At 31.1% G+C, this 15,104-nt stretch overlaps 1 protein-coding gene across 1 annotated transcript in view; it reads right to left on the reverse strand.

Annotated features, from left to right (window-relative positions):
• The window catches only part of LOC143051653 (transcription factor 4-like), a 90,710-nt gene that overhangs the window by 34,122 nt on the left and 41,484 nt on the right, over positions 1–15,104 (reverse strand). Inside the window, 1 exon segment of the mRNA XM_076224550.1 lies at positions 13,823–13,866. Within this exon segment, the coding sequence (XP_076080665.1) occupies positions 13,823–13,866 (44 nt within the window).

The raw sequence follows: 15,104 nt of genomic DNA on the forward strand, positions 1-15,104 counted from the left end.
AAGCATTTAATATCAACTTTCATCTGCCCAGCATTTTGGGCCAACTTTCATCTTCCAAGCTTTTTGTACCAACTTTCACCTCCCAGCTTTTTGTACCAATTTTCATCTCCCCAGCTTTTTGTACCAACTTTCATCTCCCCAACTCTGTGTACCAATTTTCATTTCCCAAGCTTTTTCATGCTGGTTGTAATTACTTTCATCATCTATAAAGGTTTTTTTTATACTATCTTTTATTTTCCCTGTACTTTTTTTTTTCACAGTAGTTTGAGATTTTCATCTAACAAGCAGTTTGTTTTCCATGTTTACTACCCCAATGTGCATTCATCTCCCCACAGTTTGAACCAACTATCATTTCTCAAATGTTTTTTTACTAACTTTCATCTCCCCTCTAGTTTACACTAGTCAACTTTCATCTCTTCTTTAGTTTATTTCTCTCCTCTAGTTTACACCTACTTTCATCTCCCCTCTAGTTAACTCCACATTTCATCTCCCCTCAAGTTTACACCAACTTTCATCTCCCTCTAGTTTACATAAGCTTTCATCTTAACATTTTGTATTAAAATTTATCTTCCATGCAATTGTTTTACTATCTTTCATCTACCAAATAGTTTTTATCTTTCATCTCATTTATTACCCTCCTCCAGACCAGATAAACTTTATTCCTTCCTCCCCATACATAAATCAATTTGAAAGCAATATTTTACCAATAAACTTCTTCCCTTCAAACTAAAACCTATATCTTTCCCATTTCATTTTTTTCTAAAAAAAATAACTTACTAATATAATTTCCTTCCATTTTAACAAATTTTTTTCCGGATATTTATAAATGATTTTTATTTTTAAAAATCTGGCTTTTATATATAATACCGAATCCTGCATATTTTTGAAACTGAAAACCTGTATAAACCAAACATGTTCTTAAGCACCGTCATGTCAAATTGTATGCATTGTGAACCTGATAAAACCGAACATCGTTCAAAACTGAACAAAATCTTAAGTCCTGAAGAGGTTCGGCTTAAACAGGTTTCACTGTAACTACAAAACTTTAGAACAGAACATTTACAAGTTCCACAAAATTAACCAAAACAATCCCCCCTTACTGAACCTCACAGCATTCCTATTGGATATTGATGTGTTAATCTCCCCAGTGGGAGGGTCAAGTGGTTTATGAATGACCACTGGTCAGCATGGGGAGATCAAAGGGCCTGAGATTGAGGTCAATGTAGTGTATATGATAAGAAGTGACCCCCTGTGTAGATAGGCATGTAATTTATCTCCCAGATATCTTAATTATCTGTAATTTCACAGAGTGAGATGTTTATTTGCCCTTGTACTAGTTTGTAAACAAACTGCTTATCAGTTGTTTATTTGTATTAGAATTTAAAATACATGTATGTTTTCTCTCTTACAATGTGTTTTTTTGAAGGAAAATTTCATCATTAACATTTAAAACTAACAACCATTTATTTACAGTTTTATTATGTAAAAACATACATGTATTTTAAATAAAATGAATACATTTTTAAGGGAATTTCATTATTTACATTAACAACAGATGATCCATTTGTCTACAGTTTTAATTATCTGTAATTTCACAGAATCAGTTGTATGTATATTTGCCCTTGTACTAATTTGTAATGTAAAATTGTGAAATTCCCCTACAAATATTTTTATTTTATTCAAAATACATGTATATAACCGTAAACAAACAATTGTCAGTTATTTATGTAAAATGGTGAAATTCCCCTACAAATATTTTTATTTGATTTAAAAAACATGTATATAACCGTAAACAAACAATTGTCAGTTATTTATGTAAAATGGTGAAATTCCCCTACAAATATTTTTATTTGATTTAAAAAACATGTATATAACCGTAAACAAACAGTTGTCAGTTGTTTATGTAAAATGGTGAAATTCCCCTACAAATATTTTTATTTTATTCAAAATACATGTATGTTTCTCCTAATAAAACTGACAACAAATGGGTCATTTATTGTTTAGGTAAATGGTGAAATTCCCCTAAAAACATTTTTATTTGATTTAAAATACTGTAAACAAATGATTCCTCATTTCTTTATATAATTCGTGAAATTTATTAAACTATATTCTCTTTTTATCTTTTATTTGATTTTAAATATTTGAATGTATCAGGGTTCTCACTAAGGATCTGTGACAGCGAGTCCAGGGACTCATCATTTTTTAGGTATGATGAGTCCAACAGCAAGAAGAAAATATTTTATTGCAATATAAAGTAACATTTTTGTCTCCATTTCCTAACAGAGCAATGAAATGGAATCAAATTCAGATCACTTTTAAACTTTTGCTATAAAATGATGATATTTGTGTTTAACTGCATGAACTAGCTGTGTTCAGTTTATACAAAATATTTCAATCTTGATGCATCTGTGGACTCACCAATTTTGAAAATGGTGAGTCCAGATAGATTTTGATGAGTACAGGACTCATGGACTCGCCTTAGTGAGAACCCTGTGTATGTTATAGTATTTTCTTGCTGTACTGAGGGCTCATTGGTATCTTTCAGCTCTTTTCCACTCTTTGGTCAGATTGTTTGTCTTTTCAGGTTCAATCCACCATTTTCTACATAAGAAAATGCCTGTACCAAGTCAGGAATATGACAGTTGTTATCCATCGTTTGATGTGTTTGAACTTTTGATTTTGCCATTTGATTGGGGACTTTCCTTTTTGAATTTGCCTTGGAGTTCAGTATTTTTGTGATTTTACTTTTTTTTTGACACATTTCCAATTTCTATTCTCAATTTCTAAGTTTAAGAAAATAAGTATAAGTAAAATTTCAACAGTTAATATTGAAATTTTCTTAAATATATTCCTTTCATCTTTCTATCTGATTTGGAGCAGAAAGTTGTCGAGGACGTCAACCATACTAGCTTTAATCTTTTATCTAACTTTTAATACTTGTACATATTTTAGTTTTTATGTCTTAACCTAAAGTTTCGTCTCCCAACCTCAAATATGTTTTTTTTTTTTTTAAATGAAATTCTGAATCTAATCTTTTAAAACCCTTTTACCTTACAACTTATTTCATTTTCAAATGTTATAATTTCTATTTATTCCTTTTTGATTTTCAATATGAAAATATTAAGTATCTTTAAATACATGTACTTTAAAAAATTATGTTTGAAATTTTCATTTTTCAAAAACATTTATGCATCCCCTCTTTGATATGAATCTAAATGTTACATTATTTTTTTTTTTCAAAAATGCACATAACTTTTTAATGGTATACTTTTCTGTAAATTTTATTTCCACCCATTCAAATTTAATCACATGTGCAAAAAAATCCAAACAGTTTAATGCCTTTATACTAAAAATAAATAGTAATAAATGTGACACTTCGGTTTTCTTTCTGTCTTAGTTCTCCTCTTCTATTTGATGCGTTTCCCTCAGTTTTAGTTTGTATTAACTCGGATTTGTTTTTTCTCCATCGATTTAAGAATTTCAAACAGCGGTATACTACAGTTGCCTTTATTTGTGTGAAAAGCACTATAGGCTTCAGACTAAAAATATATCTACAGGGATTATATCTAAAAATAATGTCAACCTTTCTTGTACATAAGACATGTCGGTGACCATAAGATATTAAAAGACCTAATCACTATTTTGGAATCTGCGATACTTGAACTATTGCTGTCATTCAACATCCTTTTTTCCTGAATTGTTACATCAAAATTTTCAGGGAACTTTGGTGATGTCTAGTTATAGAGGACAAATTTAAGCAATAATTTGAATTAACAGCAGTCCACGTACCATGTCCGTATATAATCCTTACTTCAACTTCTAAATAAAAATTAAAGAGTTTAGACATGTAATGTGATTTTCAGAAAACCGAAAATGACAAAAACATTTTACGATTTGACATGCAACAAGTCAACTATGAAACAATACAATACAAAGAACACTAAATAATTGTTTGTCTAACAAGAATGTGTCCAAAGTACACGGATGCCCCACTCGCACTATCCTTTTCCATGTTCCATGGACCGTGAAATTGGGTAATTATCTAATTTAGCATTAAAATTAGAAAGATCATATCATAAGCAACAAGTGTACTAAGTTTCAAGTTGATTGGACTTCAGCTTCATCAAAAACTACCTTGACCAAAAACTTTAACCTGAAACTCCCACTTTCACTTTCTATGTTCAGTGGACCGTGAAATTGGGGTCAAAAGTCTAATTTGGCTTAAAAATTAGAAAGATCATCTCATAAGCAACAAGTGTACTAAGTTTCAAGTTGATTGGACTTTAGCTTCATCAAAAACTATCTTGACCAAAAACTTTAACCTGGACGGACGGACGGAACCACAGACGGACGGACGGAAGAACGGAGCCACAGACCAGAAAACATAAAGCCCCTCTACTATCGTAGGTGGGGCATAAAAATTCTTGGATACTACTCAAAACTTTTAAGATCAGCATAATCAATAACATATATATATATATAAACATGATACTAAAAGAGAAAGTTCGAAAAAGAGTTCCAAACAGACAAAAAATGTTTATATTGGTGAATTACAAAATCCCTGAATCCTAATGAACTCAACTTGATAATTATGTTCATACATCAGAATTAAAGCTGTAAATTGAGGATGGGTCCTTTATTTTTTCTTTCAAGAAGAGGAGGGGGAGAGGGGGAAGGGGAGAGGGGGAAGGGGACAGTGAGTCAGATTCTAACCTATAACAGACTCCTTTGGGGTGTAGATTTGATGTTGACTATGACAAACAACCGTGTTTATTTTTCCAACCATTTCTACATATACACAAATAAATTAATCTCTATTTCATTTCCCACCATTTCTACATATACACAAATAAATTAATCTCTATGTCATTTCCCACCATTTCTACATATACACAAATAAATTAATCTCTATGTAATTTCCCACCATTTCTACATATACACAAATAAATTAATCTCTATGTAATTTCCCACCATTTCTACATATACACAAATAAATTAATCTCTATCTAAAATTTACAAAAAATTAACTAACATCTTTATTCAATGTTGGATGGTATTCAGTTTTTTGTATAAATTTACCAGCTCACTCTAATCGCTTTACAATACAACAGCCAAATTATCTGTTTTTAATTTTAGAAAAAAAAACAATGGCTGCCAAACACTACCACACCTGTGTATAAAACCTCAGACTTATCATGACAACAACCAGATGGCCGGGAGATCATGTCGTTCTGTTACACATCCCCATACAAAACACATGCAAAAACACACGAAACATGCATCTGAAAAACATGCACACGACAACGCACCTGTGAGGGTCTGAGTGGTCGAGGGTAGTAGAACATTGGAACCAAATGTTTAATATTCCGACACAATGAAAACCAGATATTCGATCACAAGTATATTTTTTTCTCTCACTCTGCTATAATTCCTAAAACCTGAGAACTGGGCGCCTGTCCAAGATTTCTGATTGCTACCACATGGCAGTAACACTCAGGGCTATTAACAAAACTTTTCTGGCAGGGCAAAGGAAGTGGATTAGTCCATTAGTTGATGTCAGCAGGGGTGTGTTTGTGTTCTTTTAATTTTTCTTTATCTTTCCTTCTTGTATTATTTATTTACACTACATTTTTTTTTAAACTTATGTTTTTCTGTTATAACCTGATTTATTAATGTTTCTTTGTGTATTTTTCAATATTAAAAAAAAAAAATAATCTTTTATTAACTTTTTACTTTAAATGTCAAATAAAATAAAACAAAACAAAAGAAATAACATTAGAACTGTTACTTTTTGAATTTTAAGTGTTTTCAGCGATTTTAGTCAATAAATTATTTCACACCCCTCAACATCAAATGGACTATTCCAATGCATGTGAAATATGACCTGCATTAAGAATTTACATACAGTAATTATGATTTCCAGATGTTACCAATCACACACTGGTAAATACTTTTACACAGCAGGAACACACCAGGGCAGTTTTATTGTTTATTTCAAAGTTTTTTATTTTAATGGATTCTGATGATATGGTTTCAATTAGGAGTAAGGGAGTGTAAAAAAAGTTTGTTAAAAATTAAGATTTTTTTTTTTTAATTTTAAATTAAAAAAAAAATAATAATGGATAAAATAACACACATATTATAATGTGACAAAATTAATATAACTGTATTCCAACAAATGTACACCTTCCATCTATTATCTTTCAGGCTAAAACTATATTGTTCTAATTTTTTTATTTGACAAGATAAAATGTACAATGTTCATGTAAGTGACTAACACTTTGAAAATTGCTAAAAAAAAAAACTTTTCTCATTTTGGAATTTTCTGAATTTTAGCCTATAGATCTACAGTGGCTTTTTAATTCAGTACCATCTACCACAAATTCACACCAAGTGTAGTCTTAACATTTTTAACCTAACCCTATGTAAAAATGTACCCTGAGAATCCTATTACTGCAAATGATTTATCTCCCTTTCATCACATTTTAATAAAATGAAAAGATACTTTATATCAAGTGAAGAGACTACTACTCATACAATAGGTGGATCCAGGGGGCCCTGAGGGGCCCAGGCCCCCTTTTTAATGGGAAAAATTTTGTTGATTATATAGGGAATCATTGAAGTATGACTGGAGCGGGCCTCCCCTTAGGTCAGTCAGCGGGCCCTCGCTTAAGAAAAGTTCTGGATCTGCCACTGAATACCTTTCAGTATCCACCCACTATTACCTAACCACACCGTTGCTATTTCAGGTGTTGGTTTACCTTGTATAAATTCACATTTCAATCAATAAAATTCATTTCAACCATCTTTTAAGTGTTTAAATAAGTAGACAGACAATCACACACGCTGACAGGGAACTAAAAATAAAAAAAGATTTCAAAGTATTTTAATTTCAGGACAAAAACAATGCAAGTGTAATTTTCTTGTACTTGTAAATATTATTCTTTAGATGTCTAGCTTATTTCCTTAAAATGAAAAACGGGACTTACAAAATTAACGCCCTTGACCCCAAGTGACCCTTTCTGTGTGGTAATTAATAAAGATTGTCCTACAGAATTAATGACCTAAATTATACCTAATAAAGACAATGTTAAAGCATGTTCAAAGAGACCGCAAAACATCATACAACCGCGACCTGCATAAAAATGACGAAACATCTAATTAACCCTGGTGGCAATAATTGCTTACCTCACGCAGGTACGACAAGACAATACCTTGTTTATGTAGGGACAAACAGGTGAATTAAATGTAATCGTAAAATTTAATGTTCACTGACAATATTGAGATGGATTAGTTACATCATCATAAATGTATTGAGCAAGTTTGTTATTTTTTGTGGTCCAGTATTCTGTGGTTATCTGTATTTGTCCTATTTCAAAATAACCACCATTCTCTTGATTTGTTTAAGAACTAGTTCATATAAAAGATAGAAATTTAAAAATTAAACTACCAACGATTTTAGAATACATAATTTTCCCCTCATGTAGTATATATACTTATTTTTCAGTGACAACAAAAACACCACAGATTAGCATCAACAAACAATTTCATCAAGGTATTTCCTTAAACAATTGCCACATTACAGATTTGTTAAAATAGCTTGCTCTTTTTGTGTTTGAAAAAAATCTTGTTTACATTATTTAAGAAGTTATTTCTAATCTTCATTTCTTTATTTGTTTTAATTACATAATTTCAATTAATCTCCTTTCAAAAAGTTCACTCTCTTCAAAACAAACTTGAGTTGTCTCCCTTAGACTGCTACACACTGCTTGCCAATACACAAACAGGTGTATTACACAGATGTTGTTAATAAACTGAAGATAACAGATCAGTTCTGTCAGCTCTATTACATCACTAAACAGATGGAGCAATAAAAAACACATTCTGTGCACATGCTTCCAATACATAAACCAACCTTACACATTATTGTAGATAGCAATTGAATAGTGTTATTTGATCTTATTTGATCTTCAGAGAAAAACCTGTTCTAAAGGCCAAAAATCACAAAACATTTATTTAAATTATAATATGGCACAGAATATCTTAATATTAAAAATAGATTATGTGTTAAAAAAGTGATTTATTATTAAAAAGTATTTTAAGAAAAAAATTACAAGTATACAAAAGATTTATTCAAAATATGGCACAGAATATATTTATATCTAAAAATAGATAATTTGTTAAGAAATTTACAATTAAAAAATATTTTGAATAAAGATAAACAAAACATCTGTTTTGATGAATCTTTCAATTCAAAATATCGTGCTCAGAATATCTTTATTTGAAATATTAAGAAATTAGAAAACAAAACAATTATCTTTTGACGAATCTTAGAAGTCTAAATATGGCAGTTCAAATTACAAAAAGATCTCTTTTTGAAATACAGGGAAATATTTTCTAGGTGATCAAAGCCTTGGGATAAAACACAACTATTTCTTCTATATGATTCTAAAGTAAACCCAAGCATGCACTAAATAGAATATTGCTATTGCAGGAGTCGAAATAGAAATTTTCATGCATGGGAGCCCAGCCAATAATGTTGGTGGCCAAGTGCTGTAGGATCAAGCAAAATGGTCGATAAATCTTAATCTAAGGGGCCATATTTTATCAGGACCCTGCAAATTTCCATCACTATATAATACTTAGCCAAAGCCTTCACTCCCTCCTTTTATGATTGCCAAAAATTCATATCCTTATCTTTGACTACATTTGATGAATTTTAGATAAATTGTCTGATCATTGTTTGTTTGCTAAAAGCCCATTAATAGATTATTTTTCAATAATTTCTATTTTTTCCAGAGAGATAAATCAATTTAAATCAGTTTTTAATAGCATTGTTATAATGCTATATACCACCCTACTGGTTCTCAGTTCTTTGATTATTTTCACGGAAACCAGATACACGCTAAACAATTTTTAATTCAATTCTGCAATATTTCATGTTGCTAACACCATCCATTTTATCCATGGATGCTAATTTTTAACTCTACCATTTTTTTTACTTTCTAATCTAAACATGCATTTCCTCGTTTGAGCATAAGCACACAGCTGTGTACCACATTTTCAAACTCAATTCTAAAATATATTGTTTTTTCAAAAGTTCAAGTTAACACAATTTTTATAACGCACATTAAAAATCCAGTTCCGCTTAAAACAAAAGCATATTTTTCGTCAAATCGCTTCAACAGATTTTCCCCAGCTGTATCTAAAACAATAACAGCTTTCGTTTATTGTAATGAACTAAGTTAATGGAGTTCTATTCACAATTTATGGTGTCATAATTTTACTTTAAGTATATTTGAAAATAAACATATGACAACTGCAAAATTTTACAAAACTATGCAAGGAAAAGAGATAAGATCATGAAATAAAGGAAGCTAGGCATCTTCCTACACATGTATCACTTTCAGCTTGTCCAGTGGAAAACATCTTTGGTTTTTAGGGGGATATATTTTTCCATATTACCTTACATAGAGAAAGTATTAAAAAAAAAAAAAAAAAAAAAAATAATATTTTCATTGCACACATCATGCCCATGAAACATTTTTTTCTCTCATTTTAAATCAGACTTTATTATTTTTTTTTTTACCAAACTATGCCTCTGCATCTTCACCCTCAATATAAGAATTGTGTAATTTGAATGTGAGGAAAAGATTTGAGCTGATTCATGGAATAAGATGCTCATTCCAAGGCAGTACTACATTAACACATCCATGATCAAAGCAAGGCCGTAATGGCAAGATAAGTCACATGACCAGTAACATGACCTCAGTGTGAAAACGACATTAACATTTACCTGTGGTGCTAGGAAATCTAGGAAAGCCCAATCGTCCAGAGCCATCATGGCGAAATAATTGTTTAGGATTCAAATCTCTAAGTTTATATGGCGCTGGTGAAAAACCACAATAAACACACACTATCAATCTCGTTCCACAAAACACGGACAAATCGGCTTTGTTACTCTTTGATCACATAAAAAAAGTGTCAGACAAATTTCAGATCTTTGAGGTTTTGAAAACAAACTTAGTCTAATCCTTCTGTGTCATTAAATATATTACTCATCTTCCAAAACAGTTTTTTAAAACAACTATTTTTTTGCGGGGGGAGTTCCTTCTCTTTTTTTAGATCCAATGCCAGACAAATGATAAGATACTATTTTGGCCTTCCATAAATTTCTGATGACACAATTCTACAAGTTATAGTCCTCTTTTTTCTTCCATCTTTTGAAAATCTTCACTTTATTTTCACTTTTCCATGATTTTTTTAAGTTTAAAGTGTTTTAACCACAAGAACAAAGAAAAACATCAACTTCTTCAGATATCAGTCCAAATTTATCAATTCATGTTGAACAACTCAAAACCATTCTAAGAATACAGTTATCTTCAGACTTCTAAAGGTATACATTTCAACACAAAGGACCTTCCTTTTTTAAAACCACACAAATAAAACCGAACAAAGGAAATTTGGTATGGATGTGTTTTCTGTTTTTATTTAAAATTTATTTACATTCATCATTTTATCCTATCATAAAAGAGACATGGGACATGGTCAATTGTCTTTATTATAAATCTATTTAAATAATTACATGGAAAGATGAACTGTAAACTGAACTGTCTGTCTGAGGTTCACAAAAGGGGTATCAAATTTCAAATTACAATATTTTTTTAGAAACTTATAAAAATCTTTTATATAATTCAAACGATATTTGCATTTTTAAATATAAAGCGGAAAATTATCCTCAAATGAAAATAATTACCAGACAATTTTCTAAACATTCAAAACTGATATCAATTTACAAATCTTTTTTAATTAGGTATTTATTTTAACCATCCTTGCCCAAGGACCTCTCCCGTGCATTCAACCATGACCAATCCTCACCCTAGGTCCCATAGATGTTTTAGATAATGTAAATAACAAGGTAAACTTCATCTGGCCATCTGTTACCTTAGAATCAATAGCCTCTGAACCATGGAACAGGTGCCTGTCTTCTGATTGGTCAATTTTGTTTTTTAAGTATAAAAATCTAAATACACACACAAACATTGTAATAGGATTTAACCCCTATGTAAAGTCAAACATATTCAGGGAACAATACCTTATATTGTATTTGTTTTTCCTAAAAAAAAATCATTATTTTGATGAAAATCCATCACCATGGTACAATAAACTACATCTCCTACTATAAATAGTCATATTATTCATTACTTTCAAATATATTTTAATCAATCCTTTTCCCGTCAAAGTTTTTGGCAACTACAAAAAATAATAAAAGAAGTCTTTTTTTTTTCAGAAAAATTTTCAATACTTTTAATTTAATCCTTTACATTTCCTGAAAGTTCTTAACTAATTTTCAACAATACTTTAATATCAATAAATTCCCAACTTTCTGATCTGTCGTTAGAGAAAAACAAGGTTCCGATCAGAGCACAAAAGATGGTCATAAAAACAATATCCGACCTTATTTGACCTTTAGTGGACATTTATTTTTAAAATTCTATAATTTCAAACTACATTTTAATTGGCAATACTTTAAAAAGCAATTTAATTTAAGTTTAATAAAACAGCCCCCATAAACAATGTCTTTATATCCAGCTAATGCAAGATGAAAACCAAGTTATTTTAAATTTTATGCAGCTTTTACCCCTTTCTAGGGTCTGCAAAACATTGTGTGTTTTGAATGATTAGAACCTTCTGTAAACAGTAAATTTATTGCAAGAGACCAAGGCAATGATATTTGGTCTCACACCACAGGAGCAACGAACAAAACTGAGAATTTATTTAAAGACTAAAATGTCAGACAACACTCTCAATGAATAACTTTTTTAACAGACTAAAATATCGGACAACACTGTCAATGGATAACCTTTGAATAGCCAAACTGTTTATCAAATAATTTTAAAATAAAAAAAAACAAAAAAACATATTAATAGTATTGCTGAAGATGACATTTTGCTGACAAACAGAGCAAAGTGACATTGTCTAGATGTATTTACTAAGTCTCTCATTTGCACTTTAATACAGACCAAAATATTGGACCTCACAAACATTGGATAACCTTTGGAAGGCCTTACTGTTATATAATCATTTTAAAATGAGAGAAAAAAAAACAAAATTAACGGGAAAGATAACATTTTGTTGCAAGTGCTATTAGGGTACAGAAATACAGAGCAAAATGACATCATCTGATTTTTAGTCTCTCGTAAGGGTTTGAATAAAGACTAACATATTGGACCTAACTGCCACTGAATAACCTTTTGGAAAGCCTAACTGTTATATAAACATTTAATGAGATAAAATAAATAAAATATATGAAATAACCGTGAAGATGACATTATGTTGCAGGTGCTAAAAATGCACAAGAGTTACAGAGCAACCTGACATTTAACACTTCCGACCCCCTCCCAGTATCTTGAAGTTTGTGACTAGAACTTCCCTTAAAATTGAGAAGATGTGTGTATCATACAAATTGTTTTGATGTAAAGATGAGTTGCGCACACAGCAACATTACCTTGACATAGGCTTTACGTAAACAATAGGTAACATTAAGGAGTTAATGAACAGCGCCATATCTTTTGACACCCTGTTTACACGTGTGAAATCGTAAAAAAAATATTTTTGAATCGTTTCATTCATGTTAACATTTGCACAAATCTTTGTTGGTCCAGTATTTACTCTTCAATTAAAGAAAGGGGGAAACAGTCTGACCTTACTACTTTACTTTTCATCAACAAACAATCATAAACAAGAATGTGTCCAAAGTACACAGATGCCCCACTCGCACTATCATTTTCCATGTTCAATGGACCGTGAAAATGGGTAAAAAATATAATTAGGCATTAAAATTAGAAAGATCATATCATAGGGAACATTTGTACTAAGTTTCAAGTTGATTGGACTTCAACTTCATCAAAAACTACCTTGACCAAAAACTTTAACCTGAAACTCGCACTTTCATTTTCTATGTTCAGTGGACCGTGAAATTGGGGTCAAAAGTTTAATTTGTCTTTAAAATTAGAAAGATCATATCATAAGGAACATATGTACTAAGTTTCAAGTTGATTGGACTTCAGCTTCATCAAAAACTTTAACCTGAAGCGGGACAGACGGACGAACTAATAGACAGACGAACGAACGGACGAACAGACGCACAGACCAGAAAACATAATGCCCCTCTACTATCGTAGGTGGGGCATAAAAATACAATAAACTTAGACATGTATTTAATGAGATTAATCCACTTTGAGAAAAGCATGATGAAAAAAAATATAGGACCCATCCCTAGAGAGCGTATAATTATGAAGCAAATTTATTTCAACTATGTTCTAAACAGCAACATGAAAATACTTATCATAACTTTTCATTTGTTAAATTCTTTGAGCTTTTGGTTCCAATTTTTACCCCTGGTCTATTTTTAGCCAAGTCAGCCATCTTAGTTGACAGACTTGGTCATCAAACACCTTGTTTAAGCTAGATATTACAATGATGATTGTGGCCAAAGTTATAGATGATGATATTGATAGTTTAATTTTCAGAAAATTTTTACAAAATATTAACTTTGACCTTTACTCTTTGACAATATAAAAATTTTAAATGAATTGGACAACACCCACATTCGGAAAAATTTCATTAAATGTATAGCAGTTTGACAAACCTTCATTTTGTTCATTGAGAAGCTTAATATTTCCTTAACAACAGAAAGTGTTTAAAATGTTCAACTGGTTTTTTACAGAGTTATCTCCCTGTACAGATATGTACCAACGTAAATTTAATGAGCTACTGGTAACAATATTATTACTCTGATTCAAACAAAAAATCAACAAACCTTTGATCGTTTTCCTGGAGCACTGTGACCACTTTGCCGTCGTCCTGGAAACAAATAAACATAATTGATAAGCTTTTCATTTATTAATTTTTTTTAAATGAATTTTAATTGCTTACATCAACTTTCTATTTGAGCTTTGGTGGATATTCGTCACATTGGCATTGAGTCCATTCATACCACATCTCCTTACATTTATATTCTAAATAAAAATATTGAGATGATTATCAATGAAACAAGATCACAACAAACTGAAGAACAGGGATTTGAACAACTAGTTCACCAAACAGCCCTTCACATGTTTCTGTACCCAGGATTCTCACAAAGGATTTTGAAGGCAAAAAACAAGTTTTCATGGCTAATGTTCAGCGACAAATATTTCATGATAATCAAACTTTAAAATTAATTTGGTATTTTCTATAAAACAGTTGTCCCAGGTTAAGCAGTCTGCGCGCTTAACCACAGGCCCAAATCCCCAGGCTTGTAAAAATTGCTTTCGAACCTGTAAAAATCTTCTCTAGAGGCCAACAGAATCCCACAAAAAGCTTCTGATCTGTGGATTCAAAAGTTTATCATAAACACTGGTTAATGGAGGGAACTTTGTATTGTCACTGGAAAAAAAGGATATTCTGCCTAAGTTATAATATAATCATTGGCGGATCCAAAGGGGGGGGGTGTGTGTTCCGGGGGTTGGAATCCCCCCTTTTTTTGGCCGATCAATGCATTTGAATGGGAGCATATAGCTGGAACCCCCCCTTTCACTCTGGGTTGGGAACCCCCCTTTTTAAAATGGCTGGATCTGCCCCTCATAATGGCTAACCTAAACAAACCCCTTTTTGTCTAGGGTTTTCACAAGCAAAGAAAGATATTCATCCTTTGGATGTAATTGATAGTCAGTCTCCTTATTTTCTTTGTCAAGATTTTTTTTTTTTTTTTTTTTACAATTTATCCCAAAAGAACTTGTTTTGAGGATTTCTAACCTCATTAGAACAACTATTATTATTTGTATGCAAAAACACAAAAAAATATATAGTCTCCAATAAAGTCTACGTTTGCTATACAATTACACCAGATATTGTATTTTAAGGCAAATAACATATACATATACAATTGTGACAAACTTAAATAAGTAGGTACAACATTTCAACTTTGACAAAAAATATTTTACATAAAATATAGAGAAATGTTCTGAATTTTAATTTCAAGTCTTTTAATTAACAGTCCTTCACCAAATTTCTCTGTGTTAGGGTCCAGGAATATCATTGAAGGTAGGGAGGGAGGGAGG

Source organism: Mytilus galloprovincialis, chromosome 11 (genome assembly GCF_965363235.1).
Source record: "Mytilus galloprovincialis chromosome 11, xbMytGall1.hap1.1, whole genome shotgun sequence".
NCBI classification, from domain to species: domain Eukaryota; kingdom Metazoa; phylum Mollusca; class Bivalvia; order Mytilida; family Mytilidae; genus Mytilus; species Mytilus galloprovincialis.